The sequence below is a fragment of the Tyto alba genome, unplaced genomic scaffold (assembly GCF_018691265.1).
Source record: "Tyto alba isolate M040663 unplaced genomic scaffold, T.alba_DEE_v4.0 Super-Scaffold_28, whole genome shotgun sequence".
NCBI lineage: Eukaryota > Metazoa > Chordata > Aves > Strigiformes > Tytonidae > Tyto > Tyto alba.
In genome coordinates, this window is record NW_024881302.1 from 3,497,491 (window position 1) to 3,523,215 (window position 25,725).

The 25,725-nt window shown below is 67.1% G+C and overlaps 1 protein-coding gene across 1 annotated transcript; it reads right to left on the minus strand.

Moving 5' to 3' along the window:
* Positions 1-360: 360 nt before the first annotated feature.
* MYO15A (myosin XVA) lies at positions 361-24,359 on the minus strand. The gene is made up of 62 exons (XM_042798914.1): positions 21,510-24,359; positions 20,480-20,562; positions 20,209-20,272; positions 19,968-20,077; positions 19,638-19,712; positions 19,347-19,437; positions 18,715-18,818; positions 18,064-18,127; positions 17,825-17,938; positions 17,424-17,585; positions 17,201-17,314; positions 16,999-17,057; positions 16,607-16,730; positions 16,403-16,498; positions 16,160-16,291; positions 15,585-15,710; positions 15,315-15,392; positions 14,740-14,894; positions 14,591-14,636; positions 14,354-14,478; positions 13,985-14,102; positions 13,724-13,899; positions 13,550-13,634; positions 13,210-13,263; positions 12,935-13,016; positions 12,715-12,845; positions 11,875-11,970; positions 11,548-11,783; positions 10,940-11,118; positions 10,732-10,804; positions 10,368-10,559; positions 10,110-10,204; positions 9,934-10,022; positions 9,708-9,834; positions 9,323-9,559; positions 9,060-9,198; positions 8,394-8,484; positions 8,220-8,316; positions 7,820-7,941; positions 7,585-7,644; positions 7,232-7,307; positions 6,699-6,814; positions 6,494-6,612; positions 6,261-6,402; positions 5,889-6,000; positions 5,651-5,725; positions 5,037-5,242; positions 4,832-4,965; positions 4,687-4,753; positions 4,451-4,523; positions 4,141-4,214; positions 3,956-4,038; positions 3,681-3,811; positions 3,457-3,551; positions 2,951-3,028; positions 2,598-2,694; positions 2,351-2,511; positions 2,112-2,245; positions 1,880-2,013; positions 1,198-1,331; positions 737-877; positions 361-636 (listed from the first exon to the last, which is right to left on the minus strand). Exons 1-62 carry the CDS (start codon positions 24,357-24,359, stop codon positions 535-537), a joined length of 9,735 nt encoding a protein of 3,244 aa, XP_042654848.1. The 3' UTR covers positions 361-534.
* Between the last annotated feature and the right edge of the window lie 1,366 nt (positions 24,360-25,725).

The following is a 25,725-nucleotide window of genomic DNA, read 5'->3' on the forward strand; positions in this document are numbered from 1 at the left end:
TGGGGAAACTGAGGCACGGGGATGGGGGAAGCTGATACATGGGGACATGGGGAAACTGAGGCACGGGGATGGGGGGAACTGAGGAGGGGATGGGGGAAGCTGATATGTGAGGACATGGGGAAACTGAGGCACGGGGAGAGGGAAACGTGGGGACATGGGGAGACAGGCACGGGGATGGGGGAACTGAGGAGGGGATGGGGGGAAACTGAGGCACGGGGATGGGGGAAGCTGACACATGGGGACATGGGGAAACTGAGGCATGGGAAGGGGGGGAACTGGGGCATGGAGAAAGTGAGGCGTGGGGGCGGGGGGCAGAAACCCACCCCCCCAGCAGCGAGCGCAGCACAAAACCACCAAGGCTGAGTCGGGCCGGGCTCAGGGTCGTGTATAAAACCCCAAGAACAGCAGCGAAGGCGCGAGCAGCACGGAGGGGACGAAGGGGATGGCGGCCACCGGCCGGGCCGGGGACCCCCAGGGATCCGTGTGTGTGTGTGTCCCACGGCGGGGGGTCCCCGCGGCGGGGTGGGGGGGAGCTCAGAGCAGGGTGATCTCGCTGGGCGGCAGCGTCTGCCTCTTCTCCCGGGCGCCCAGCAGCCTCTCCATGTGCACGGCCACCACGCGACACAGCTCCAGGCCCTGCCGAGGTGCGGGGGGGGGGGGGTACATGGCATGGGCGGGACATGCCACCCGTGACCCCCCCCCCCCCCCCAACACACACCCCCTGAGTGTCCCTTACCTGCTCCAGCTGCAGCTGGGTGATGCCTTGGGCCAGGAGGTCGCCCAGCGTGATCTCCACGTAGGGGTAGCTGGAGCCGGCCGTCGGCCGCTGCGTCCGCGTCGACTGGATCTCCTTCAGCGAGAACTTGGCGATGGGCTCCTAAGGTGGGGACACACACACACACACACGCAGAGAGGGTGGCTCATGTGCCCCCCCCCCCCCCCAAAAAAAAAAAGGACTGAGAACTGCGGGACAGGGTGGAGGGTGCCAAGGAGGTAACACACCCCACACACACCCAGGGTGGGCAGATCTGGGGTAAAAACCCGGGGATCCCCTGCAAAGAGGGACGTCACCCCCCCCACACCACCACCTCCCTTCACACCTCACGGTGCCACCCAGCTCTGTCCCTGCAGCGGGAGATGGGGGGGGGGGGCGCCGGTTGGCGCCCCTCCTACAGCCCCCCCACCACCACCACCTACGTGGGTCTCCTTGCTGAGGAAGTTGAGGCCGTTCTGGTTGACAGCCAGGATGCAGGGCGAGACGATGGCGTTGTTGCTGCAGCTCTGGATGTAGAAGAAGGACGAGCCAAACATGGGGTAGGCGCTCAGCAGCCCTGCGGGGTGGAGGACGGGGTCTCAGCACCCGCTGCCACCCCCTCCTCCTGCCCGCTCCCCGGGGTGGCTCGCACCCACGGGGGCTCCGCCGAGGGTCCCAGCCAGCCCCCATGCCTGGAATGGAGCTGGGTCGGCTCCCGGAGCCTTGCACCGCTTCAGGCTCTGGACTGGGAACAGGATTGGACCCAGGAGCAGCCAAGGGGCCCCACCAGAGGGAAAGCGGGTGGCCGAGCGTGGGGACTGGGAGCCCTGCCCCGCTACGTGCTCCTGACAGAGGAGCCCCCCCAGCAGCATCTCATCACCCTCGTTAGCACCAGCATCCTCATTAGCATTGTGTCCTCATCAGGAGGACACTGCCAGCGGCACGTCACATCCCCGAGCGCCACGGCATCTCCGGCACCATTGCATCCTCATCAGCACTGCATGCCCAGAAGCCTTGCATCCTCGTTAGCATCGTGTCCTCCGTTAGCACTTCATCTCCGTTAGCACTTCATCTCCCCCCCCCCCAACCCCCCCTCGTTAGCATCCCCTCCCCATCCCCGCTCACCCAGGAACTGCGCCCTGGCTTGGTGGGCGCTGAGCGCCTGGGCTTGCTGCATGTGCTGGGTCACCATTTGGAGCCAGGATTGGGGCTTCAGCAGGCGGAAGAGCTGCGGGGGGACGTAGTCCTGCACCTCCCGCCTGCGGGGAGCCGGAGGTCAGGGCCAGCGCTCGCCAGCGGGTCCCACACCCCATGGGATGCGTGTGTGTCCCCACGGATCCCCTGACCCCAGCCCTACGCGGTGGGGAGGTGGTGGCGGTCCTTGGCTCGGTGCTGGAGGGCGGCCAGCTTGGCTACTTGCGGGAAGTGCTGCTCTCCCGGCCTCGCGGGCGGCAGGACGGTGAACAGCCCCTTGAGGTAGTCGGGGAGCACCTGGGAGGGGACACAGAACGCAGGGACACGGCTTGGGGACGGGGCACGCTCCGGAGGGGGAAGCCAAGGAGATGACCCCGGGGGATTCTGTCAGGGTGGCCCGACCTGGTTGTAGTGGACGGTGACGTAGAGCTCGTTGTCGAACTTGAGGGGCTGGCTCCAAACCACGCGGCGGCACCAGAAGGTGTAACCGGTGTCCCGGCGCTCCGTCTCGGCAGCCACGTCCAGGATGTATTCCCGGCGGGTCAGCGGCCGCACGCTTTGCCCTGTGCCGTCCCCGGGGTGATGGGGGGGAGGTTTGAGTGTGGTCGCTGCCGGCGGCATGGCCGGGTGGTCCCCGCCAGCCCCTCACCTCTGTCGGTCACCACGAAGAGGATGTATTCGTCAAAAGCCTCTGGGTGCTGGAGCCCCATCTCGCAGCACAGCTCCTCGATCACGTCCAGAGCCACCTGGGCACGGGGACGGGCGGCTGGGGTGCTGCCACATCCCCCCACCACCACCGTGCTCAGGGCCACCAACGGGTCCTGCAGTAGGGCTAATCCCATGCGGCTCCCCAGGGATGGGATCTCCCTTTCCCAGAGAACAAAGTCCCCCCAGCTCGGGGACAGCTGAGGGGTGCAGCCCCGCCACACACGCACACAAATCCACACCCCCGGGGTGCTCGCAACTGGGGGTCACCAAGCCTCTCCCCCTCCTTGGACTCACCGAGCACGTCTTGATCTTGAGGTGCTTCTCGATGCCGCCGGGCAGGAGGAAGAGCTGGCGCTTGGCGCTGCGTCCAGCCTGGGTGGGGAGGACAAGTTGGGGTGCAGGGGGGTGGCCCCTTCGCACAGCAAGACCCCCCAAGGACACTCCGAATCCCCAAGCTGGGGACCGTCCCATGGGGATCATCCTGTGTCTTGCCCATCCTGCTTGGATGACCCATCATGCCCCCTCCACCCCATGTGCGCAGAGCTGCGTCCCCACTGGGGACCCCTGAAAGCTCAGGGTACCCCCAAAGAGCTACCCCTGGACAGCACACCCCCAAAAAAGGTCCGTTCTCCCTGTTCCAGCAAGGGGCCATCAGCTCAGCTCCAGGACAGTGTCTGGGGGGGATCCCAAGCCCATGGGGGGATCTGGAACCCTCTGGTGGGGGGGGGGTGTGGGTGGATCTCAAGCTGACATTCGCCCTGCCCCGCGCCCCAGGGGCACCCACGAGCACCCAGTCTCACCACCATGGCCCTGAGCTCCATGCTGCTGGGGAAGAGGCTGCGGCCGCCGTACTGCAGGGTTTTCCGCAGGTTTTGCTCGCAGGCTTTGGCGATGCCTGACGGGGTGAAGGACGGGGCTGAGCCGTGATGTTGGCTCCGCTCGAGCACCTCCGGAGCCCCGTGACACCCCCCGGGTGTCCTTCCCAGCTGTGCACCCAGCACCCTGAGCGCCGCACAGCCCTTACCCTGGAAAGGCAGCTCCGGGTGGCTGCTAGCACCCTGCAGGAAAGCCAGGAGGAAGGGCTTGAGCACCTCGGAGCACTTGTAGTAGGCAGCGAGGATGTAGAGCAGCCTCCAGCCCTTCTGGCAGCTGTCCCTGCCGGGAAGAACCGGGGTTGAGCCCCCGGCCAAGGCAAGGGTGCCCACGGCCTCCCTCAACATTGGGGTAGCTCAGCCCGAGACCAGGGACACATGTCCTCAGTGCCAGCTGGGGTGGATGGCACTGGTTGCAGGGACTCACGGATTGGAGCTGGTGTTGTTGGTGATCTGCTTGATGATCTGGCAGTACAGCTCGTCCCGCAGGACTTCGTGCTCTTTGCACAGCTGGGGGACAGGCGCGGCTCACTCTGCGGCTGGAGATGTCCCCAACTGCCACCCTCCTGCCCAGGCCACCCCCAGGACTCACCGCCCCGGTGAGGGATTTACCTTGAGGATGGTGCAGATGGCATCCAGCTCTGTCTGTCCCCGCAGAGGGTGGTCGCCCATGAACTTCATCACGGCTGGGGATGACAAAACCACACAGTGACGCAGCTCACCCCGTCCATTCCCTGGGGACACGGTCCCCTGGGTTTGGGCAACATCTCGGGCACGTGGGGCGGTGGGACCAGAGGAGCTAAACCCCCACTCTGGGCCAACCCCATCAGCCCACCCCGGTCCTGCCCTCACCCTCCTCCAGGGATGGGGCTGGGGATGGCCGTGGGACGGGGGGATGGGGCGCTTGTGCCCCCCCACCTACCTTGAAAAGCCTCAGCCGCCAATTTGCTGATGCCACCATCCACGAATTCGATGAGCGACTCCTGGATGGGGATCTGGAGGGGGAGAGGGTCAGCTCCCAGGAGCAACCAGAGGGATGGGATGGGGGTCAGGGTGACATTCGCGGAGCTCCCGAGCACACCAGGACCTTGGGGGGGGGGGACGACCCACAGGTGACAGCAGGGCAGGGGCACCCCAAGGCACCCCGCTTCCCCGTACCTTGGTGAACGTCAGCATCTCCAGCACATCGGACACGTCCCTCTTGGCTTTTGTCCCAGAGGAGTCCCTGGGAGAGGGATGGGGGAACGGGTGGGCACGGGCGTCCCCATCACAGGGTGTCCCCATCCCACCACCGGCCACTCACGTGGTCCTGTGCCGCGCCGCACGGAAATATCGCCGGGCGAAGGCCAGCATGGGGCAGGTCCCTGCATTGGCCCCGAGGCGCTGGCCACCGTCTCCCTCCGGACCCTCCGCGAAGGCGGTGCCGCCGGGGGACGCCTGCGGAGCAGGGCGGTGGGTGCTGGGCACAACCAGCACCATCCCGGCAACGGCCCCCGGCCAGCACCCACCTCGGTTTTCCGGTCCAGCTCCTGGGCCACGGCGGTGGAGGCCACGGCCGCGGCCACGGCCGCCGAAGCTGCCACCTTGCCCTGCTTGTCCTTGGGCTCCTCTTTCCTCTCGGCTGGCAAATGGACAAAATCGGGGGCCACGACGGGCTGGACGTACTCGGTGGGGAAGAGCCCCGACCTGCCGTGGATGGCTCCGAACTTCCACCCTGTGCCGGGCAGATGGTGGGGATGATCCCGGGCTGGCAGGCCTGGGGGTCACCCCCCAAAAAGCTTCTGCCTGCTCCTTCCTGTCCTCTGCACCCCGAACCCTTTCCAGGGGGTCTGACCACAGGTTTTGGCTGGAAACGGCTGCGGTTTGGCACTGCTCGAGGTAAAGGCATGGACCAGGGGCCACAAAGCCCGTTGCCTGCGGGGATGTGGGGCAGCACCCTGGGCCACCCTGGGTGGGAACTGTGAAGGAACGTCCCCCCACATCAGGTCGGTGCCGAAAAGAGCCCAAACCATCATGCCGAGGGGTGACAGAGGCAGGATCGTGCCCCATTCCTTGGCAGGGACACTGCTCAGGCAGTGTACATGCGCTGGGGACACACGTGGGGGGACACCCTGGCACCCACCAAAATCCTGGGTGCCCGTCTTCAACTCCTCCAGGTACATCACCTTCTTGCGGACCACGCAGCCATAGTAATGGTCTGTGGGGACGTCATGGGGACACGGGGGGGGTCACAGGAGGCGAGGCCACGGCACGGCCACCTTCCCGCGCCGGTGAAGCCATCAGTCCTGCCGCCCCCGTGTCCTCCCCCCCCCTCATTGAGGGTGTTTCGGGATGGGGTGCTGTGGGGGGGAGCCGCTCACCTCTCTCGGGGCGCTCCAGTGCCTGCAGGTGGATGATGTCCCCTTTGTGGAAGCTGAGCTGGCGCCCATCCTCCGGGCTGTAGTTCCTTACGGCCACCACGTACTGGGAGTCCTGGGCGCAGGGGAGGGGGTGGCACAGCCCGTGCACACACACCCACATCCCACCCAGCACAGGGGCTTCAAGCACCCACGGCCACAGCACCACCCCAGGGTGTCCCCCCGAACCCCCCTCAAACACCCTGTCACCCCAGGCACTGTCCCATTTGCAGGGTGGTCCCCGCTGCGCTCCCCAGCCCCTCCAAATGTGGGTACACAGGCAGGGTCCAGCCCCCAGGACATGCCCCCCTTCCTCCCCCCCCTCCCCGGGCCCACCTTCCTGAGCTCTGTGATGAAGTGGTCAACCATGGCCTTGACCTGGGGGGCTTTAGGGGAGAAAAGGATGAGCTTCTCGCTGCTTAGGTTGAACTCCAGCATGTTCTTGGACGGGGTGGTCACGAACAGCACGTCGGCGTAACTGGGGCAGGGCGAGGGGAGGCTGAAACACCCGGCACCCACAGCACCCACGTTCCCCCCCCTCCGTGACCACCCGGGCTCCTCACCCTTACCTATACGCCCGCAGCACCCTCAGCTGCTCCCCAGGGACGTTGGTGCCTTTCATCAGCCGCAGCAGCTTGACACCAGCGTGGGACACGGCCACGATCTGCACGCCTGTCCCCACGCTGCCCTGCAGGCCGGGACGCTGCCTCAGCCGGGGGCACGGGGCTGCAGTAACACCCCCCCCCCCGACCTGCCCCACGGCTGGACCCTCACCGTGGCGGGGAAGAGGCGTGAAAAATAAACCTCGCAGCCATCCCGGGCCGTGGCGATGATCTCCCTCTTGACGCTCTCCGTGGCCACGGGGCTGAAGGAGTCCAGTTTGTTCGCCGCTGCGGGGAGAAATACGCCATGGTGAGCATCCCTCCTGCCCGGGGGAGGATCCGGACACAGGGTTCACAGCGAGAGCAGGGATGTTCATCCCCCTTCCCAAGCCTGACAGGACCGTGATGGAGAAACAGGTATCCCACCACCCCAGGCACCTCGTAATGGTAGCGAGCCTGGCTGAGACCTGACACAACTCGTGACTTTGCGGAGCGCTAAAGCACAAGGCGGGATTCGTTGCGTTTTGGAGGCAAAACTACCCCGGCTTTAAGCAGAGCTGGTTGTGGCTTGGCGATGCTCAAGAGATGAGGATGGGCACTGGAGCGGGTGGGTGTGAGCCCCTCAAGGTTTGGCCCCCCCCCCCCCCAAGGTGTGAGCCCCCCACCCCGGGAGTGGCAGGACGCGGGGGTGCGGGTGAGCGTTACCGAAGAGGGATTTCAAGCGGAGCCGCTCCTCATGGCTGATCCGGATGCAGGTGTCGGACAGCGTGTCGCTGAAGATCTGGGGAAGGGGGTGAGGAGCAGCGGGGCTGTTCAGGGAGAGGGGGGAGCAGCATTCCCCCCAGCCCCCCTGCCCTGCCTGGACCCCCCCCCTCCCCCCCGGCTCGGAGCAGCTGATGGGGACACCCCCCTGCTCCTCTGTGGCAACTTGGCAGGGGAAGACGGGATGGCTGCGGTGGGATGAGTAACCCATCTCCCCAGGGTGGGGTGGGGGGAATACCCCAGCTCCCAGGGGACCCCCTCGGGGGGTGGGCTTCGGGGCCAGCTCTGTGCCTCACCTGCCGGAAGATGAGGTCGAGCAGCAGCGGGTTGTTGATGCTGTCCTTGGGGTAGAAAACCTGCCAGGAGGGAGACCAGCGTGGCATCGCCAGCATGGCCCACCCTGCAGGGCTTTGGGCTCAGTGAAAAGCCCCCCCTTTATCCCCGTAGCACCATGACGCCAGCCTGTCCCCATGTCCCCATTTCGTGTGTGTGTGTGTGTGTGTGTGTCCCCTCCCCTCAACTTCCCCAAACCTCTTTGCGGATGTATATTTTCCAGGGCACGTTGTGGTAGCTGTAGAAGTCCTCATTGCAGCTCCGGTGCAGCTGGGTCTGGACCTGCTGCGCCTCGGATGGGAGCTCCCGTGAGACGAAAACTGCGAAGGGACGGAAAGCCCTGCACATCCCTGGAGGGGAGGGGGGGGCAGGAACCACCACCAGCCCTCTCTCCACCCGGGGGGAAACTGAGGCACGAGGGCCAGCTGTGGGGCAGGGAAGGGTGAGCAGTGCACAGCGGTTATCCCGGGAGGATGCTGCAGGGCTGAACCCGCACCTGGGGGGCATCAGGCATCACCCGGTGCCGGCGGGGAGGACGAGGTGCCCCCACTTCACCCCGACCCCCCCTTCCCAGTGCCGCGGCTCTGCCCTGCGATACCTGGGGGCCGGGTGGCCGCCGGCCGCCTCATCGATGATCGCAGCCGGTACCTGCTGCTGGTGACCGGCTTCACTGCGGCCACCGTCTCCTTGGGCCCCTGCGGGGGAAGAAAACGGGCTGCGGTCGAGGGCCACCAGCCTGTCACGGGGGGCACGGGGGTGGCTGCATCCCTACCACAGCCGCCGGCACCCGGGCTGCTGAGAGCTGCTCCTTCAGGATCTGCATGGCTTCCTCGTGGGGGTCCAGCTTCTTCCCAAAGAGTTTGCTGCGGAGACAGCACCCCACATTGTCCGCGCCCCGGCATCACCTGCATCCCCAGCATCACCTGCACCCCAGTACCACCTGCATCCCCAACATCATCAACATCCCCAACATCACCTGCACCCCCAACATCATCAACATCCCCAATATCACCTGCACCCCCAACATCATCAACATCCCCAACATCACCTGCACCCCCAACACCATCGACATCCCCAGCATCACCTGCATCCTGGCATCACCTGCACCCCAGTACCACCTGCATCCCCAACATCATCAACATCCCCAACATCACCTGCACCTCCAACATCATCGACATCCCCAGCATCACCTGCATCCTGGCATCACCTGTACCCCAGTATCACCTGCATCCCCAACATCACCTGCACCCCCAACATCATCAACATCCCCAGCATCACCTGCATCCTGGCATCACCCACACCCCAGTATCACCTGCATTCCCCACATCACCCACACCCCAGTATCACCTGCATCCCCCACATCACCTGCACCCCAGTATCAGGGCCAGGACACAGGCAGGAGAAGCCCGTGGCTCGGCTGGGGGCTGGGGGGGGGTACCTGGGGGGCTGGGAGCCGCGCGGGGCCGGCTGGCACTGCCGGATGATGTTGCGGATGTCGTGCGTGGGCCGCGGGAATTGCTCCGAGTTGAGCCGGGAATGCCGCACCAGCTCACCCGGCCATCGCTGGCCCACGGGTGCTGTGGGGCCAAGGATAGAGCTCAGGGTTGAGGCGGGGGTGGGCGCAGGCACCACCCTCACACCCAGGGCACAGCTGGGTGCTGTGACCCCCCATCACTGCCCCATTCCACCGGGACCCCTTACCAGATTTCTGCAAGTAGGGCCGGGGCTGGGGGGCACGGGCTGGCGTCCCCTCCGCTGCTCTGCCCTGCGAGGGACACCTCACCGTGAGCACCCACCACCCCCCGAGCTTCCCCCACAGCAGATACTGGGTAGGGCTCGACCCCTCCCAGTACCCCCCCAACCTTACCCCACTGACTGGGGGCCCAGGCGGCTGGTTGATATCTGCCCTGTGCTGTGGGGCTGGGGCTGGCTCCGCGCCTGCGATGGCAAAGGAGGAAAGCTCAGCCCACAGTGGGGCTGAGGGGTGTGGGGTGCAAGGACGTGTGTCCCCACACACACCGGGGATCAGTTGGGGAAACTGAGGCAGGGAGCTGGGTCGGGATACAGGAGCGCTCGGGGTGCTCACCCCTCGGCTGATGGGTCTCGGCAGGAACAGGGGGGCCACTCCGCTCGGCGTCACCGCCGCTGTCCCCCCCTCCTGTGCCACCTCCTCCCTTCATCCTCTGCGAGACGGCGGCTGGCTTCTCCAGCTCCTGGGGGGGGACAGGCATCAGGGGACGGAGGCCAAGCCACCTGCACCCCCCCAAAATGCTGGAATCCCTCTGCCTCGGGCGGGGGGACACCCCTCTCACCCCATTGCCGTAGGAGAGCACGGGGTCGAAGAGGCTGTCCAGGTACCGGTCCAGCCCCTTCTGGCTGCGCTGCTCCCCAAATTCCCCGTCTGCTGGGGGACAAGGAGGGATGAGCTGCTGGTGGTAGAGCCAGAGGGGCTGGGGGCGGAGGCGTCGGGGGGGAGATGATGCCCTACCATGGGGGTGGTATGCCTCCGTGGATGGCAGCGTGGGGGCTTTCACAGCTGGAGGAGGAGGCACTTCATCCAAATCCAAGTCGTGTCCCAGCACCCTGCAGCGAGGGAGGATGCACTTACGGTGAGCTCACTGGGTGCCAGATCCTCCCCCCTCCTCCAGGACCCCGACCCACACCTCTGCCAGCACCCATCCAGCCTGGTGCTGGTGTTTCCCCTCCAGCCCCACAGCGGGGGACCCATCCCTGCCCGGGTACCTACGCCCGGCTGTCCCTGCCGTGGCTCTCAGTCCCCTCCCATGCGACAAGGAAGCAGGACTTCTGTTTGGGGAAGCCCTGGAGCAGCTCGAGATCAGAGATGAGGTCGAGGACATAGTCATGGCCGGCCAGCTCGGCCCACTGGGCACCCGCCTTCATGGCCACGGACCAGCCACGCCAGCCATCCATCAGCCCCCTGCCAACAGCAGAACACTGGGGACGGGCACGGGCTGCCAGCAGTGCCCCAGCTCCATGGGGACACCCAGCCCGTGAGCTGAGCAGCCTGGATCCCAGAGCCTGAGGTCACCCGAAATGGCCCTGGGGTGATGTTGTGCCCTGTGTTCGGGGGGTGGCGAGCCGGCGGGTACCTGTGCTTCAGGACATCCCCTGCAAGATCCTCGCCCGTGCTCCAGGAGTGGACTTGGCAGGAGAACTGGTCGCCTGGAGAGGGATGGGCGGTGAGCGGGTCCCACCGGTTCCCCCCACCACCACCACCGCCCCGTGACAGCGGCGGGGTGCTCAAGCCGGGACCGACCGTCGCTGCCGCGGCGCCCCCAGCCCCGCGCCACCCCGCACCGTTGAAGCAGTGGAGGTCGAGCGCCATGCTGGCTTGCTGCCGGTTCGCCGTCCACTCCAGCAGCGAGGGCGGGTAAGCGCGGGCGGCCGCGGCGCCCAGCTGCGACCGTGCCATGGCGTGCATCAGCTTGCGCTGGCACACCGGCTTGTAGCCGGCAAAGGCGTAGTCGGAGACAAACCTGGGGGGAAAGGAGGGTGCTGCAGGAGGGACTTGGGTGGGCGTGGGTGCCAGGCAGGCCCAGGGGACCACGGAGGGATTAAGAGCATCCCTGGAGGGATCTGGGCAACGTCCTGGGCACGGGTGCCAGGCTGGCCAGAGGGATCCCGGGGGGACCTGAGTGTAATCCCTGGGCACGTGTGTCAGGCTGGACCTGGGGACCATGGAGGGACCTGAGAGCATCCCCAGCGGGACCTGGGTAACACCCCTGGGCAGATGTGCCAGGCTGGCCCAAGGGATCCTGGAGGGATCCGGTGGCACTTGGGCAGCATCCTCAGTCACACATGCCAGGCTGGCCCGGGGAGACCCAGCAGCCATTCCCGGGCACGAGTGCCGGGCTATCCCCGAGGGTCCCAGCCAACCCCAGCTGCTGTCCCCAGCCCTGGCTCACTTGAGCAGGTACTTGTCGAAGGCGGTGGAGGGGGGGAAGGCACTGAGGCAGGCAGCCAGCAGCAGCCAGCCCCGCTCCTCGTTGTTGACGTTGGTGTTACGCCAGACCTGGTTGGCGGCTTGTGCCAGGAGCTCGTCCCGCAGCCCCGGCACCGACAGCCCCTTCTGCACGATGTAGTTGCCGAAGAGGGTCTCCTGTGAGCCGCCCAGCCCTGGGTCCCCCATGAACCGCAGGATCTGCCGTGGGGACAGCGAGGTCCTCTCTCCAGCCCCGGGGCAGGGAGAGGGCAGGGGATCGGGGTGCCGGATCCCACGCTGTCCCACCTACCAGCCGGAAGAGGCTAAGCGCCTCGTGGCACAGCTCCTCGTCCAGCCGGGTGAGGGGGGTCACCAGTGGGGCTGTCAGCATCCCGAACGCTGGTTCCTGCGGTGACACCCGCACCCGTGGCTACTCGGGCCCCGGGGACAACCTCAGGCCACGAGGGACCGGCCCCACGGCGCTGAGCGTGGCGTTGATGCTGGATGGGGACTATGGGGCTGCGAGAGGGCCGGGGTGCAGGATGGGGCCGGCAGCCTCCCGGCAGCGGGGCAGGGACGGGCTCAGGCTGTGCTGGCAGCACCAGAGATGCCGGCATCTCAGCGAGGCTGAAAGCAGGATCTGACCCCGGTGCTGTCGTTCGGGATGCCGGGGACTGGGAAACACACGGCAAAAATGGGGGGCGAGGAGGAAGAGGATGGGGGGCAAAGCGACTGGGGGATGAGGCCGGGGTCCCGGGAGCAAAGCGACCTGGTCTCCCGCCCCAGCGTTTCCGGATCCGCCCCGCGTCGGGCGTCCAGGAGGGCTCGGCGGGTCTCTCTCCGATAACCTCAGCAGGGTCCCCCCGGCCTCTGGAGACGACAGGAACCCACGGGGAGGGAGGGAGGCGGCGGCCGGCTCCCTGCAGCACCGCAGCCGCCCCGGATCCGGCCCCTCTCGTACCCCGTGGCATCCCCGGGGCCGAAACCGGGGCAGAGCCGGGTGGGATGATGCGGGGAGCCGCCGGGCAGAGCCGCCACGGGGACCCTGAACCTAACCGCTCAGCCACGACCGGGGCGCCGAGGACTCCCCGAAAGCTGGCTGCCCATGGGGGCAGGCTCCCCGCCGCCGGGGCCGTGACGCCCACCTTACCTGGAAGTGGCCCCGCACGTACTTGACCATGGGGTAGTCGTTGATGTCGAGTGGGAGGGTGAGCTGGGAGTCGGGCTGAAGAGCTGGCGGTGGCACCAGGACCACGCAACCGGCGTTCACCTCCTGGGTGGCTACGGCACAGCGGGCAGCTACGGCACGGCCGTGGGGATGGGGACAAGGGGCTGGGAGCTGTGCCGGCGGCCGTGCAAAACCTGCTCACCTATGGCGGCCTCCAGCAGCCCCATCAGCTCGGCCGGGATCTCCAGGTGGGTGACATCCACCACCTCCCTCCTCGTCAGCTCCTGCCGGCACAGCCCAGGGATGCACCCACCCGCCACGCTGCTCCCAGCACCCGTGGGTGCCTCGGCTGGCAGCACAGGGGTAGGCGAGTGCGCAGGGGATGAGGGCACAGCAACACGGGGTGCACGTGCGTCACGCACGCGTGGTTTCCCCCCCTCCCCCCCCCCCAGTGCCGCACACTTGCACCCCGTTAACCTGCTTCATCCTCTCCTTCTCCTCCTCTGCCCGCCGGCGAGCGTCCTCCTTCCTCTGCAAGCAGAGCAGCCGCGCTGAGCCCCCCTCCGGGAAGGAGGGAGACCCAGAGGCAGTGGGACCCCCCCCTGGGGTGCCACTGCCCCCCCCTGGCATCACCAGGCTTTCACCCCAAAGGAGCACTGCCCCTACCCCATGGGGCACAGTGGGGCCTGGGGGGGCTCAAGGGTTGGAGGTGCCACTGTACCCTCTCCAGACCCACCACCGAGCACACAGCAGGGTGGGAGCGGGTGCCCAGGACGCGCCCCCCCCCCCCCGGGGATGTGCCAGCCCCCCTCCTCACCTTGAGGTACCGCCGGCGGTTCACGTAGATGTGCACCAGCGACCTGAACTTGATGAGCGTGCGCCTCATGCGCCGGTACCGCTGCCTGCGGGAGGGCACCCGTCACCCTCTGCCCCCCACCGGTGCCTACCCACCGCTCCCCCCCCCCCCCCCGCCTCTCCCGGGACCCCCCACCTGGCCAGGTAGCCCCGCGCCCGGGTTTGCAGGAGGACGATCTTTCGGCGGAGGGAGCGGAAGCGCCTCTTGATGAAGAAGGTGCGAGCATAGCGCTGGAGCGTGAGCGCGGCCAGGTGATGGGCACGGGACCGCTTGCTCTCCAGCGCCTGGTAGAGCTGCTCCTTCAGGAAGAGCTGGGAGGGGGGGGTGATGCCGTGAGCCCCCCACCTCGGCCACCCTCCCCCAGGGCATCACCAAGCCCCCTGCCCGGGACTGTACCTTGCTCACGCCGACATAGTACATGCTGGGGTTGACGGGGCAGAGGTTCCTCAGCATCTCCACGCAGTTGGCCCCGGTGGGAATGACGTTGGACCACATATCGACGAGGCAGCGGTACCTGGGCGAGCCCGTGACACCGTCACCACACGGGACCCCACCAGGACACCGGCACGGACCCTCCCCACGGTGCCGAGCACAGGCACCGGGGAAAGCAGCTTCTCCCAGTGCTGCGCACCAAAGCGGGGGGGCTCCCAGCTCCTGCCGTGGGGGGAGCCCTGGGCCAAACGCTGCCCCCCCCCCAAAACACCTACAAGCTCGGTGGTCTCCCCTCGCTGGGATGGTGGTCCTCGCCCCACAGCCCCCGGGTACCTGTCGATGAAGACGAGGAAGGGGATGCGGATGGGGAAGCCTTCCTTGCGGATGCGGATGGTCTCCAGGATCCCCGAGTACCGCAGCTGGCTGCTGACCACGTCGGCCTCGAAGAGCCCCGGCTCCTGGGGAGGAGATGGGGAGAAGACTCAGCAGCAGCACGGGCAGCCCCCTGCCCACCCTGCGCCCACCGCCCTCCCTGTGCCGGGGACTGGAGAGCCCCAGGCCGGCTCTCACCTTCTTGTTGTTGGGTTTGAGACAGCGCACGAAGAAAGGGTTGCACCTACGTTGGGGAGACCCCATTGGAGATGGGGGGACGGGACAAAGTCAGCCTGGCCACCTCGGGCTCGGGACAAAGTCACCCTGCCCACCCTGCCCGCCCTGACCTCTCCATCCTTTCCACCAGCTCCAGGAGCGACTGCTGGAACCGGGCAGCCACGGTGGGGGCCTTGTACCGCCGTGTCCTGGTGCTGCTCCTCCTGATCAGGCTCCTCTGCCGGGCCACCACCTGGGCATGGCCGAAGAAGAGGTTGGCCACCACCTTGGGGAGACGGGAAGGGTTATGGAGGAGGAAGGTGGCCGGGATGGTGCAGCTCGCCCAGCTCCTCTTCCCAGTTCAGCTACTGCCTTTTCGCCCAGCCCTGAGCGAGTCGCATCCCCTCTTTGTGGCTGGATTCCCCGGATGGGGATGGGAATGGGGATCAGGGATGAGGATGGGGAAGTGCAAGAGCAGCCCATGTGCCTGCTTGTGCCAATGCTTGAGGGGTCAAAGCCCAGAAGACCCCAGGGGAAGAGAGCACAGGGTGGAGCTGGAGGCATCCCCTGCTCCTGGTCCCCCTGGGCTTCGCCAGCCAGGGTGGCACACGCCTGGGGACATGAAAAGTGGTGTGTACAGAAGGGGGCTGTCTGTGTCCAGTGTCCCTCCCCAGCACCATAGAACCGGGGCCAGGCAGGGCCCTACCTTGGTCCTGCTGCTGATAAACAGGTCCAGCACATCCTGACGGACCTGGTCGTAGTTTTTATCCAAAAATTTGTGAACCTAGCGAAGAGCAAAACCTCATGGTGAGAAGCCTGGTGGCACGGCGAGGGGAGAGGCAAGGAGCTCCAGGGCAGGATGGGGGACCCCCAGCCAGGCCCTCTGGGCTGTACCTCACCCCACGGTGCAGGATCAACCCCATAAACCTCTTTAACTCTCCTTAAAACCCCAAGTGGGCACCATGCTGCCACGCACCTGGTAGGTCACCCTCCCCGCATAGTGCTTGATGGTGAACTCGGGCAGCGGCATCTTCGGCTTCGTGTACAGCGGGTTTGTCCCGTGGTGGTAGTGACACTTCTGGAGGAACGTGTGGTCAGTGGCCTGGGGACAGACGCAGGGGTGAGACGTGGCTCGGGTGGTTCAACAGTCCCGGGGATGTAGACACTGGAACTGGGGTGCCTGGACAACCAGTCAGACCCCGCTCTCAGCTCTGCCACCCAACAGCTGCACAGTCATGGGCATCTGCTGCTCTGTGCCTCAGTTTCCCCATCAGCAGAGAAGGTGCAACCACCCTTCTCCCTTTTATAGAGCAGCTGGGAGGGGGGGGTTGCAGTAATTCCTACAAAAACAAGTCCTCTGGGGGAAAACGCTCCACTAGCACCAACCTGGGACCTCTCGGGGCTTGTCCAGCCTGGAGAAACTCAAGAGAGTCTTCCAGGTTTTCCAGGACATCCCAGGAGCGGAGCAGCCCTGGGCCACGGTGTCACCCTGGGCACGGTGACCACCCGGTGCTGCCACCCTCACCGCCTGGGCACCGGGCAGCCCCTCACCTGGGGGAAGCAGCTCTGGTCATCGAGGATCCGGAGGATGCCGTAGGGCTTTTGGGAGATGAGGTCGATGCAGGGCTGGTTGTCGCTGAAGGGGATCTCCTTCCACTCGATCTGCTCCCGGATGTACTCCTCCTGTGGGGCAGGCGCCCGGTCAGCCCCACGCCCCCAGCCCCACGGCGATGCTTGGACACGGGGGGGGGGGGGCGGGGGGGGGGCAGAGCCCGGCACTTCTCGCCGGCTCACCTGCTCCTCCTGGAAGACGATCTTGTTGAAGAAGGATTGCAGGTACTCGTTGGCGTAGTTGATGCACAATTGCTCGAAGCTGTTGAAGTTGAGGTCCTGCAAGAAGGAAGGTGCGTGGAGCCTGAGACCCACCCCCCCACCCCCCCCCGCCCAATCCCAAGGCTGGCAGACGGGGGGGATGGAGCCGGGATGGATCCTGCTCACCTCGAAGCCGTAGATGTCGAGGATGGCGATGGAAAGGGCCTCCTGCCGCGGGTACACCAACTTGTTGATGCGGTCTGTGAGCCAGGCGAAGAGCAGGGAGTAGAGAGTCTTGGCAATGGCATCCCTGGGAAGGGGCGAGATGAGCGGAGTGTTGGGGGGGGGGGGGGGCCGGCACCCAGCCCAGCCCCACATCGTGCACGGGGCAGCCCCTGAGGCTGCGGTTTTAAACCACCCGAGAGCCTAATCCACGCAGGGGGGACCTGACCGTCCCCTTTCCCAGCCTGGCTTCTCACCTCCCGCCCCTGTCCCTGGGGGGGGGGGGGGGGGGGGGCCAGACACCTTCCACGCCCCCACAAAACACACACCCCCCCCCCCCACCACCTTCTCCCTACCTGGCATCCACGGCGCTTTCGACAGTCAGAGGGGTAAAAATCTTTTCTCGCTGCGTTTCCTGGTTGGGGCGCAAAAAAAAAAAAAAAAAAAAAAAACACAAAACCCCAATGTGATGGAGTTTTAGCAACACCAGCCGCGATCCCTTGGGATGCCCCCTCCCTGCCTGTGTCCCCCCCCCCCCCCCCATCCCACTGCACTCACCGTCACCTTGAAGGTGATGGCTTTCTGCAGGCCCTCGGGGGAGACCTGCAGCAGCTCAGCCACTGTCCGGATCTCCGCGGCGCTCACCACCATGGCGACCTCCTGGCAGTCGGTCTGCAGGACGCGGCGAGGCGGTGGGATGCGGTGATTCTCCCGCCACCCCACCTCCGTCCACCTCCCGAATCAGGCCCGAGGAGCGCGGCTTGGCTCCCCTTGGGGTTACCTCGTATTTCTCAAAGTAGACGTTGCCCAGGTGGAGGACGGAGGAGAGGATGCGGAAGATGCTGTTCTGCTCCTCCACGCTGAAGCTCAGCACCTCCATGGTGTTGAGGAGCCGGTGGAAATCCTCCGCGTCGTCCTTGCCGGGGATCTCGCAGTTCCCACCCTGCCACGGTCCCCTCGGTGCCATCAGTGGGTCTCGGGGGGGGGTGGGGGGGGGGTGGGACAGCATCCACACAACCCCCCAACACACACACACACCCCCTGAGCACCATCCACACACCGAATCCAGGAGGACACAGGAACCCACCGGCACCCCGAGCTTGGCCAGCCCCCCCCCAAAATCAGGCAGTGGGGTGGGGTGGGGGGGTGGGAGGGGGGGGCGTTGAGGAGGATTTACGCTACCTGGTTCAAGTAGTAGTAGGTCTCAGCGCCCTGCAGGAAGTACCGCTGCCGCTGCTGGGCAGGCAGCCCTGCCAGCATCTCGTAGAAGATGTGATAATTGCGTTCGGTCTTGGACTGGGGAGCAGAGGACCGAGCTGGGGTGGGGACGGCAGAGGGGGGGGGAAGCTTTGGGGAGGAGCGGGGCATGAGCCTGGGACCACCCCCCCACACCACCGCCCCCCCCGCCCCTTGCCACCCACCTGGAAGACCACACGGGACTTCTCCAGCAGGTACTGCGAGGTTATGGCACCGCAGATCAAACCGCTGCAGGGGCGAGAGCGGGCACCCGGCTGGCAACCTCGGTGTGGGCAAGGGCTGTGCCCCCACCCCCCCCCGGCCTTGGAGCCCCCAAGTGCTGCCCCCCCCAGCACTCAAGGGGTCAGTGCCCAGTCCCCAGGTGGCCCCCACTGGGATCTGCGAGCAGGGAGAGGAACCCACACCCCGCTCCTGAGCGAGGGATGGAGCTGTGGCACCTCGGGGTGTAATCACCCCCCTCACACACACACACACACCCCCCCTCCTCGTTGGGATCGGTGGGGCTGAACGCAGGTGGGGACGGGGATGGGGATGGGGAGCAGGCAGGGTGCCAGCCCAGGGCACAGCACCCCTACCCCAGGGACAGCAAACGCTGCCCGTCTTCAGGTGACATCGCTTTTTCCCCCACCAAAGTTTGTCCCCAAATTCATCCCCATGCGCGTCCCACCCCAGAGCCGAGGGGCAGCTCAGCAGTGGGGCTGGGGGCCGGGTTGGGCACCCTCGGGACAGGGGACACACACACACACACACACACACACACACACAGGGAAGGGGTGGGGACCGGCCACGCACGGGTGTTGCTCGGCATTACTTACTCCTCCAGAAAGATCTCCACAAATTTCCCAAACCTGCTGGAATTGTCGTTCCTCACAGTTTTGGCGTTGCCGAAGGATTCCAGCAAGGGGGTCGCCTCCAGGATCTGCCGCGGCGATGGGGAGAGCCGAGGGGGTCAGGCTGGATGCCCCAACACACCACGGGCTGTCCTCACGGTGGGGGTACCCCCCCCACACCCCTTGCCACCCTCCCTGCCACCTCCTGCGCCATACAGACACCCACGGGTGCCAAAATTTGAGGTGTGCACCTGCATCCAGGCGGGGGTGAAGATGCTGGAGGGCGCAAGGACCCCGTGCACGTGCACGCACCGAACTTCTGCTGTCCATCCCCACCGTGTCCCGTCCCACCCCACCCCCCCCGCAGTCGGGGTGACGTGGCAGAGATGCCACCACGACGCTCAGTCCCCTTGAACCGTCCCAGCCCATGTGTGTGTGTGTCCCCTCTGCCCCCACTTCCCCCCCAGTACCTCTATCTGTCGTGGTCCAGGTGGAAGCATGAGGACAAGGAGAGCACAGCGGAGCCGTGAGCAAGGGAGGTGGGGGAGAACACGGGGGGGGGGGAGGGGGGGAAGGGGGGACAAGGGGATGGGGGTGTCCCCGGGGCAGCACCCTACCTGCGGGGCATTGCTGCGTTTCTGGCTGACGGCTGCCAGGAAGCGCAGGATCAGTTTGGTGGCTTCTGTCTTCCCCGAGCCGCTCTCCCCACTGAAACGCCGAGCAGGGGGATCAGAGAGGGGGGTTACGCTCACCCCAAACCCACCCAGCACCCCAAACTCAGAGGCATCCACCAGCCCCAGAGCTGGGCCAGGCTGGTGATTAGGGGCAGTGGTGATTAGGGGCCATCCCGGGGGCGGGGGGGGGGGGGGGGGGGGGGCGGGCTGTGCGTGGGGACAGCCGTGTCCCACCTGATGACGATACACTGGTTGTGTTTGGCATCCAACACTTTGGAGTAGGCGACGTTCGCGATGGCAAAGAGGTGCCTGGCGGGGAGGGGGAAGCGGAGGTGGGGCGGGGGGGACACACACGGTGCCATGCTCCAGCACCCCGGCACAGGGACCCCCCCCCCCCCTCAAACCCACCGACACCCCCAGCATCCCGCCCCCCCCCCCCCCCCCTGCCATGGACACAGCCTCTCCAGCACCCTGCAACTGCTGGTTCAGGGTGGGTGGGGGGGAGGCTCTGGGACCACCCGGGGGGCTGCTTGTAGGACATTTTGGGGACACCCCGGGACTCACGGCGGGTTCTCGCCCAGGGCTCTGCCTTCGTACTGCAGCACCTGCTCCATCTCGTAGATGTTGTAGAGCCGGTACGGGTTCACCGACACCAGGATGCTGCCGATGTAGGTCTGCGGGAGAGCGAGGTTTGGGGCTGCGAGCTCGTGGGGAGCGATGACACACACATCCCCCCTCACCCCCAAACACAACCCCCACCCCCCGCCCAGGATATTTGGGGGACACTGCACGCCCCTGCGCTTACATAGATGAGCTGGCGCTCAAACCGTGTCCGGATGTTGCTCAGCACCGCGGCCTCCTGGAGGTCCCTGGCGCAGAGCAGAGGCTGTGTTGGGGGGTGGCAGGGGGACAGGAGGTGGCCGCTGTCCCCGAGTGTGTCCCCAGCATCCCCAGCCCCAGGAGGCTGCGGTGGACCCCGTGTCGGGACGGGATGGGGAGCAGCGGGGGCCGTGGGGGGGGGTTGCAGCCCCGTTGCCCCTCACGGTGCTGGGTGGTGAGGGGACAGGGACACTCACTCCAGCTGGGTCATGTCCTCCAGCCCGTCCTCCTTCTGCGGCTCCTGGTACCGCATGATGGGCAGGCTGCACAGCGACTGCATCTGCACGGAGCAACCCAGCCCAGCTCCGTCACGGCACCCTCCTCCAGCGTCCCACCTGGTCACCGCTACCACCCCAAAACCACCATCTGCAACCAGCAGGGACCCCGGGGCTCCAAAATGGGGGTGTGTGTGTCTCCCCCCCTCCCCCCCCCCAGCAAAAGCATCGCGTATCGAGGGAGAGCAGGAACGCTGGAAATGGGGACATGGGGCTGCCAAGGCATCCTTGGGGACCATCCCGGGAAAGGCTGCCGTGGTCCTGCTCGCCGCGGACAGGTGGGACCAAGCAGAAACGGCGGTGCCACCCTCACCGCAACACCCCGCAGTTCACCCGTACCCCCCACGGGAGCTGCAAGGGGTGGGTGAGAGACCCCCGGGTAGGGCGGCACCCCCGGAGGAGATGATGGGAGATGGGCTGCGGCGCTGGGGGGGGGGGGTGTGGGAAAAGGGGGTGCTGCTCCCCACAGCCACGCGCAGAGGTGACGTGGGGCGGGTTGTCACACCGGAGCCCGTGCTGGCGGCCGGCCAGGCGGCGGGCAGGAAAGCGGACACCGGCCGGGTCAACGTGCCACCCGCACCCGGCCCAGCCGGAGATCGGGTCTCAGCATTTCCATACGTGAGAATCAAGTGTCCCCGAGGGGGCTGTGCACGGCGGAGGGGGGGGGGGGGGGGGAGGGGGTGACACACACACACACACACTACACACACACACACCCCCAGGCGATAACCACCCCATTCCAGCCCGCTCCCCACGGCAGGACCCCCACCAGCACCCCCAGCCGCTTACCCCCCACCCTGGGTGCTGCAACCCCCCCAGCACCGGTGGTTTTGCGCCTCGGGGGAACCCGCAGCCACCTCGACGTGCCACCCCACCCCGAGTCCCTCCGGTTGCCGGCTCCCCCCGCCCCCCCCCAGCTCTGTCCCACCGCCGGGCTCCCCGCCGGCTTTACCTTGTTGCGCCAGGGCTGCTTGGTGCCCAGGTACCCGTCCGCCCAGGGGTGCCTGTCCCGCCAGCCGCCCGCCGGCGAGCGTTGGTTCAGGTATCGGGTGATGTCGGATCCCCGCTGGCTCGCCCACCGCCGGCTGCGCTGGGTGGGCTGCCGGGGAAAACCCTGCTCGGTCGTCCAGGCGTCGGGCATCTCCCGCACCCGCACGACGTGCTGCTTGGACCAGTGCTGCTTGTACATGCGGGACGCCCGTCGGAAGGAGCCCAACCTCTGCACCTGCGGCGTCACCACCGCGTAGCGTCCCGCGCCCTCCTCCCCGTCGCCCTCGACGGCTTCCGCTGGCCCCAGGCCGCGAACAGAGTGACGACGGAGGGAGGTCGGCGAGCCGGGGGCTCGCCCGCGGGGCGGGGGGAAAGGGGTGCGACGCTGCGGCGAGGGGCTCCGGTCGCCACGCGAGATGGAGGGGAGGTTGGGGCGCCCGGTCTCGGCCCAGCCCCGGCGTCCCGCCGGCGGGCTCGGTGATCTGCGGGTGCTCCCATCGCGCTGGGATGGATGCCGGGGCCAGGGCGGGGAGCGGGAGGAGGGACGGCGGGTGGGCGGTGAGGACGGGGGGGCTCCGGTGGGGTTCATGCTCCCCACAAGCAGCGACGCCAGGGACCGCACTGTCGAGCGCCCTGGAGAGGGGCTGCGGCTCCCCGCTTCGGCCAGGGGGGAGTGGGGGGCCATCCCGGCGAGGGGCTGCCCGATGCGCTGGATGAAGCTTTTGGGGGTGCTGGGAGCAGGGCTGGATGGGGGGGGCACCCCGGCGAGGCTCCGCCCAGCACCCTGCCAGGGGGGCAGCTCCTCATCCCAGGAGGGGCCGGGGGGGCCAAGGCGGCGGCTGCCAGGGCGGGGGGCGGGTGCCAGGAAGGGGGCCCTCTGCAGCGGCTTCACGGCTTTCGTGGGGGGCTCGGGAAGCCGGGGCCAGGCTTGGGGGAGCGGCAAGCCGGGGGGGCTGCTCCGCCGCGACGGCCGCGGCGACACGGGTCTCCCCGACCCCACCGCGGGCACCCCCAAACGCCTCCCCACCGGCCCCGGGGAATGGGGGGCAGCCGGCGGCAGGGCGGGGAGCTCAGGGCCGAAGCGTCGGAAGCTGGACCCAAGGGAGTGGGATCGGCGCGGCCCCTCGCCCCGCATGCTGCCGGGGTGCTGGCGGGCTGGCGGGGGCGGCGAGAGGGACCCCCCGGGGTTGGCGAAGGGGTTACGGAGCGACAGCCGCTGCCCCCAGGGCCCCACCGGCGGGGAAGGGTCCCGGCCCCCTGCGCCGGCGCCCTCCATCCCCCCCAGCCTGCGACCGGAACGTCTATAGGAAGGCTGGGGGGTGCGGGGGTTCCGAAATGCCCCCGCACCCCGCGGCGGGCGGGCGCTGGGCTGCGAGAGGGAACGCTGGAGGAACTGCCCCAGCGGGCTCCCGCACGCCCGCGCTGCCGAAACCCAGCGTCCCGGGGCTGCCGCCGGCGGCTCGTACTCGTCGTAGTCATCCTCGTCGTGGGTGGTGGGCAGGTGGGGGGACGGCAGGAGGGGGACATCCAGGCGGTCCTTACCAAAAATCTTGACCTGGGGCCGGGGGAAGAGCCTGAATTTCCTATTGAGGGAGAGCTTGGAGGAGAGCGTCTCCCGCATGCCTCGCAGCGAGGAGGCGTTGAGGATGGAGAAGGGGTACTCCCCCTCCTCCTCCTCCTCCTCTTCATCCCACTCCTCCGGGTCCTCACCCTCAGCAATCTCCTCCAGGCCCAGGGCATAGGGGTTACAGGAGGACTGGGCGTGTGACGCCCACCCCCCCTCGCTATACTGGATGCGATGCTCGGGGTACTCCCCCCCCGCGTACCCCCCGGCGAGGGGCTCCCCAAAGTCTTCGTAGGGGTCCCCCCCATAGCCGAAGGGCCCCGTCACCTCCTCGCTGTACTCCGGGTCACTGCCGTAAGGGTCGTAGAGGGCGAGGGCGGACCCGTCGCCGTACGGTCCCTCATCCTCCAGCTCCCCGTAGCCGTAGGGGGGTCCCGGCGGGTCACCCTCATCCCAAGCTCCCCCGTAGAAGCCGTACTCGTCCTCCGTCTCGTAGCCGGGATAATCAGCGTAGGGACTTGGCACCTCGTCCTCGAAGCCGTACGGCGCCGGGTAGGCTGGGTTTTGGATGTAGCCTTCCTCCTCCTCAGCGTAGCCATCCCAGGGGCCGTAGGCTCCGTCCTCCTCCTCGGTGTAGCCGCGCCGGGGGCCGTGGGCTCCGTCTTCCTTCTTGGCGTAGCCGTGGCGAGAGCCGTAGGCTCCGTCTTCCTTCTTGGCGTAGCCACGCCGGCGGCTGTAGGCTCCATCCTCCTCCTTGGCCCACCCGTAGCGCAGCACCGGCGGCTCCGCCGAGGAGCGCTGGGAGCGCCGCCGGGACGACGGGCGCCTCGCCATGCTGCCGTGCCTCTCCTGGCCGCGCCGCGCCGAGCCGCGGGACGACTGCCTGCTGCCGGTGGAGACCCGCTTCATGTTGGCCCGGTGCCTGAGGATCTCGTCTTCCGCAGGGAACGGCAGCTTCCTGGCACCGATACGGGAGAGCCAGGCCGGGTCGGGTGCCCGGCTACCCCCCACCAGCCTCCCGCGCCGGGAGAGCACCTTCCTGGCCAGCCAGCCCGTGGCGGCGGCCGCTTTGCTCAGCACTTGCGCCCGTGGCTTGAATTTCCTTTCCGGGCGCCGGCGGAAGAGGGACGCGCCGTCCTCGGCCGCCTGCCCGCCCCGCCGCAGCAGCAGGAAAGAGGGCTTCGCCGGCGGGGAGCTGCTGGCCTCCTCCTCCTTCCTCTTCTTGCCCACACGCTTGAAGCGAATCATCAGGTTGGAGGTGGACTTGAGCACCGCCCTGTTCTTCTTCTTCTTCCTCCTCTTGGTGCTGTGCTTCTGCAGCCCCCAGAAGAAGCGGGACGTGTTCTTGAACTGCCCCTTCTTGGGCCGACGCAACCCCAGTTTCTTGAAGCCCAGGAAGAGTTTGGAGGTGCTGCGGAGGTTCTGCTTCACCCGGGCCTTTGGCTCTGCCGCCGCTTCCTCCTCCTCGGCCGGGCCAGGCTCCTCAGATGTTTTGGGCTGGCCCTTGGCCTCCGCGCCCTTGGCTCCTTTCTTCTTCTTGGCGTTGTTGGCCGTCAGCCCCAGCCCCAGCTTGGAGGTGCCCTTCGGTTGGTTCTCGGCCGGCGCAGCATCACTCTCGCTGCCCTCATCCTCCGGCTCCGGCTGCCCCTTCTTCCCCCGGCCCGGCTTCTTTCCCACCACCCCCTTGAGCACCCCCTTCTTCTCCTTCTCCTCCTTCTCTTTCTCCTTCTCCTTCTCCTTTTCCTTCTTTTCTTTTTCTTTCTCCTTCCCTTTCCCCTTCCCCTTCCCCTTCTTGGGCTCCTCCGCCGCTGCCGCCTCCTCATCCTTCTCCTCCTCAACCTTCTCCTCCTTCTCCTCCTTCTCCTTCTCCTCCTCTGCCACCTCCGTCTCCTCGCCCTCCTCCTCCTTCAGCAGCTCCGTATCCGAATTCTCCTCCGTCTCGCTGGGCGCGTCCTTCTTGCCCTTCTTCCCTTTCCCCCCCTTCCCCTTGGCCTCCGCATCCTTTTTGGGCTCCCCTTTCTTGCCGGCCATCCCGGCGGTGGCGGGCGCTCATGCTCTGGCCCCGGCGGGGCCCTGGGAGACGATGCCCCGCGCCGGCACGAGGCAGCTCCTGGCCCACCGTCCGGTTCCCGACCCCGCAGACTACCCGGGGGGGTTATTTACCTGCGCCCGGTTTTGGCGAGGCACGTGCCCGTGCGCGGCTCCCTCGGGCGGCGGTGGCCCCCCGCTTGGCATGGCGCTGGGGCGGCGGGAGCTGCCTCCTGCCTCCGGCGGCACCCTGCGAGTTAGGCAGCGGGCGGCTGGGCTCCGGCTGTAACCCAACCGCCGGGGCTCGCGGCGGCATGAATAATGTAAGGGACGCGCTGCTCCGGCCCCAAGACTTTTCCGAAGGAGCAGGGAAGGGCTCTCATGGCAGGGAGCATCCCGGCGAGGGGGGACGACGGCACAGAGCACCGCCACCGCCCCAAAACCAGACCTCGCGCCCTCCCCCACATGTCAGGCCTCCCTGTGCTCTCCCCTTGGGGATCAGCCTCTTCCTCTGGCCGGCGCGGAGGAGGATGAAGCCCAGGGATTTATTTAACCCCGCAAAGCCAAACCGCGGCACCGAGAGAGA

Coding starts and splice junctions, on each gene's coding strand:
- MYO15A (XM_042798914.1), bottom strand. CDS start 24,359: ATGATTCGCTTCAAGCGTGTGGGCAAGAAGAGGAAGGAGGAGGAGGCC. Junction 8,317..8,393: donor CCCGGGTGCCGGCGGCTGTG/GTAGGGATGCAG, acceptor CTTCCCCCGCAG/GGGCCCAAGGAGACGGTGGC. Junction 6,001..6,260: donor TCATCACAGAGCTCAGGAAG/GTGGGCCCGGGG, acceptor CCCTGCGCCCAG/GACTCCCAGTACGTGGTGGC.